The following is a 3,979-nucleotide window of genomic DNA, read 5'->3' on the forward strand; positions in this document are numbered from 1 at the left end:
TCCAGCCCAATTTTTACTCTTTAAGTGTGCGCGTGTGTGTGGGTGGGGGTGGGGGGATATATGTGTATTGAGAGTGTGGGGAGTGAGTTGGAGGGTGGGGTGGGCTGCTTTTAACTATGTAAAGCACTTTGTGCTACATTTTCTCTGTATGAAAAGTGCTTTATAAATAAAGATTGACTGATTGATTGATTGATATAAACGTTGCACTGTGTGTTGATTTAATACATTTACTAAGCACTGTGTACATCCCAGAACCACCAACTTTCCCATTAGTAGATGACCTGTCCTACATCCTGAGCTACAGCTATCCCTCAAATCAGTATGTTACAAATTACTGATTTAAGTTTCACATATATTTCAAGAATCGTTAGTTTCTGAACTGAATCAACCAAAAAGGTCATTCAGTTCCTCTGAATACAGCGGTTTTCAGTGGTTTATAGTCATCTGGTTTTTAGTCATCACTCATCCAACTGACTTCTTGACCCTCTTCAGATTCAGACTGTAGAGACGGAAGAAGTCACTTGGGTCTAGATAAATGGTATCAAGGATTTTTGTCTGAATTACTGAGCTTGCAACAAAACATTCTTTGTCTTTATTTTTTGCATTTAGCATTTTCTAAACTAATTTTCAGCTTAGCGTGCAGCAGCTTTCTGAAGAACAAACTAAATTCATCTATCAAAGATATAGCAAAAACTTTCAGAATGGCCAAGTCAGCTACACCAGAACAGCAGAAAACAACTTGGCCCCGTCACACAGGCCCAGAAGCCCATTAGTGACCATTTGGTAACCACCGGTTGATAAGGAAAAATGTATTTTCAGGAATGATTAGCAGGTGGTTACTGGAGGTTGCCAGCAGTTGCTCAGTGAAATTGGTACCAATTTCCAATGTCCCAGGCAACATTTATCTCAAAGGACTTTAAGCCTTTGAAGTTTATCTTGAGCCTCTGAAAACTGAGGACTGTGTATAAAAATGGCATGTGATGTAAAAGAGGTAAGAGTGTATAATATAAGGTAATAAACTGTGAAGTCATGCTGAGTGATTTTTGTTTTTACCTTCCCCTCTCCATGCATCTTGTCCATCAGTAAGCAGCAACTGGAAGCCGGTACTAAAGTTGCACCCTTCCCAGTCCACCCGCAGGAAGTAGGAGGTGTCTGAGCAAAGATTAATTTCACGCACTGACGTGTGCATCCCTGCAGACAGACAGACAAAAAACTGATTAAAAGATCACTTAAGTTTTCCGAGTACTTTAATAGGTACTTACTACTGGATTTGGTTAACATCATTTCATTACATCAAACCTTTCAATGGCCCCACGTGTGAGGTCAACATGACAGAAATGTTTGATTACAGGACAAAGACGATCACTCAGAACAACTTTGTACTGATTTCCCTTTGAGGCTGTGGTGTCCAAACCCAGGCCTCAAAGGGCCGGTGTCCTGCTGTGTAGACCCAGGGTGAGATCTAAAACCTGCACGACACCGGCCCTCGAGGCCTCGAGTTGGCCAAGCCAGCTTTAAAGGATTAAGTGGAGAGGACATACCACCTAAAAAAATAAAATAAAATAAAAAAGATTCAAGTCTGTAATTGTCTTTTCATTGAAGCGCATTTCTGGATTCCCTCATCGAGCAGCCACATGCTTGTGCTCTTCATTAGAGAAAAAAAAATTGACAATGTTTCTATCCACTGTACTTGACCTGTAACTGTACTTGTCAAAGTGGTCAATAATTTATTTTATTTTATGACATAAAGAAATATAGATAGATAGATAGAGTGAGCTTGTCTCATTTTGCAACTCTTCATCATTCTCTCACATAAAGAAATTAAGAAACCACGAAGAGGTTCGTGAATGCAAAGTATTTTTCGGAAAATAAAATAAAATGGTTTTTACTTCTTTGCTTTTGTAAATTTGTAATTTTCTGTATGACCATGGTCTGATCATTATTGATGTAAATCTTTTGAAACTAAAGCTAAAACTGGCTCTTTAAAAGCTAGAGACTGTTAGCATGGGGATTGGCAGACCTGACGACTGGATGCGTTTCAGCAGGAGCAGAGTCCCAGGTAGGGGATGGGTGTCGTTTTGTGGGCATGCTTGATGTTTCCTTACACATGTTCCAGTGCCCTGTCCCACCAGTGTCCTGCCGGTGTAAACGTATCTAATATTTCATGACGCATAGCTGAGTTCCCGGGAAGAGGAGAATGGCAAAAAAAACTTCTAAGACCAACAATTTAAAGACTGAAAAGCACAGATAGTGGATGCAGCAGACACTTCTTATTATTTTTAACACTCTGCTTCAATTCAGCTCTTTGTATGTTATGACTTCGTTCTTTTCTGCGGGTGGCTTACGGACCAACAAAACCGTGAGCAAGAGCTACCCACAGACCAGCTGTAGCACATACTTTGTACACTGCCTTCATCTGACAACAGATGTCACTCGGACATCTGTGCAGTCAAGATCTTGAAGGACTGCATGCCAGCTCTTCTCACATCGGTGAAAACCACCTCTCCCCTCCTCTGTCCAACCAAAAAATGTACGCAGATGGTCATAAATTTACAGGACCATAAATCCCAGACAAGCAGGAAAGCCCAGACCTTCAACTTGTCAGCGACCTCCTCCAGCTTATCCAAAGAAACATCGAAGCACTCCCAGGCCATCCAGTATATATATTCTCTGGGTCTAGTCAGGGGTCTCCTCCGGAGCCTCGTCTCACTAGGACATGACTAATTGGAATACTTTATCCAAGAGGCGCCCACCTCAGCTGACTCATTTTGATGTAGAGGAGCAGCGGCTCTACTCTGAGCCTCTCTTGACTAACTGAACTCACGCTGTCACGAAGGGAAAGCCCATCCACCTTTCACAGAAATCTCATTTCCACTGCTTGTATCCATGAAGATGGATAGTGCCAAAAAAAACAACTGACGAAGAACAGTCACAGGTAACAGAGCTGGTTTTATTTAAAATTTTCTTTGGTATGCGGGGAGACATTGACATGCAGAGTTGAAAACAGTCGTAATTTTTCAGTGGAATAAATTTCTTGTACTGCAACCTTTAACAGCAATAGTTTTACGACAGGTTTTGCAAATTTGCAAATTGTTCGACATCCTCCTTGTAAAATCCAAACGACAGCTAGTCTAATTCCTACAACAATGCTCCATCTCGTGGTAGATGGTTGCATAACATTTAGGACACAACAAGGTAGCAAAGGGTATTCACTAATTACCAAATAATAAGTATCTAGTTTCATTCCAACCTAGGGAAACAAAAAATACATCAAAACTAGAAACCAAAATAAAAGAAATGAATTAACCTCACTAAAAAAAGAGTCAGCTGCTATAAGCATAGGCATGGCTGGATGTCTCAGCTTCACATTAATTTCTCTGAAGTTGTGGAATTCAGCCCTTCTTTTTGTCACAAAAAATTGGCAGACATCAGCAGTGAGCAAACTCATTTACTGTTTAGTTCAAGCCAAGATGATTAAAAGCGAGCTTGTGTCAATAGGATCTAAACAGAAGAAGCTTTGACTTTCTACAGGTTTTTCAAGCCAGGGGTGGCTCAGGTGGTGGAGCAGATCAGCTACTGATTGGAAGGTTGGTGGTTCGATCCTTGGCTTCCCCAGCCTGCATGGGCCCAAATATCCTTGGGCACAACCCCAAGTTCCCCAAGCGTTCATCGGAGTGTGAATGTTGGTTAGTTTGCACTTGTGTTTAGAAGTGCTTGTATGAGTGGGTGTGAATGGGGTGAATGAGGCATGTTGTGTACAGCGCTTTGAGTACTCCGGAATATAAGAATCAGTCCATGTGGGTCTACTGGAGACCTGTCCTCACACTGTCTACAAGACTGCTTTTCGATTTGTAAGAGTGCTGCTATTTTTGCACATCACACTTCAGAGCATTAACATAAGAAGAGTCCCACAGCTCTGGAAAACCTCCTGTGTTGTACCAGTGCCAAAGACTTCACGCCCCAAGGACCTCAACAGCTA

The 3,979-nt window shown here is 41.6% G+C and overlaps 1 protein-coding gene across 1 annotated transcript in view; it reads right to left on the minus strand.

Annotated features, from left to right (window-relative positions):
• LOC102211126 (DNA repair protein XRCC4-like) overlaps positions 1-3,979 on the minus strand; it is a 29,231-nt gene that overhangs the window by 22,202 nt on the left and 3,050 nt on the right. The window contains exon 2 of the mRNA XM_005739161.1: positions 1,054-1,191. Coding sequence (XP_005739218.1) covers positions 1,054-1,189 — 136 coding nt within the window. The 5' untranslated portion in view covers positions 1,190-1,191. The remainder of the gene's footprint in view (positions 1-1,053; positions 1,192-3,979) is intronic.

This window comes from Pundamilia nyererei, unplaced genomic scaffold (assembly GCF_000239375.1).
Source record: "Pundamilia nyererei isolate P.nyererei 1_Seehausen unplaced genomic scaffold, PunNye1.0 scaffold00089, whole genome shotgun sequence".
NCBI classification, from domain to species: Eukaryota; Metazoa; Chordata; class Actinopteri; order Cichliformes; family Cichlidae; genus Pundamilia; species Pundamilia nyererei.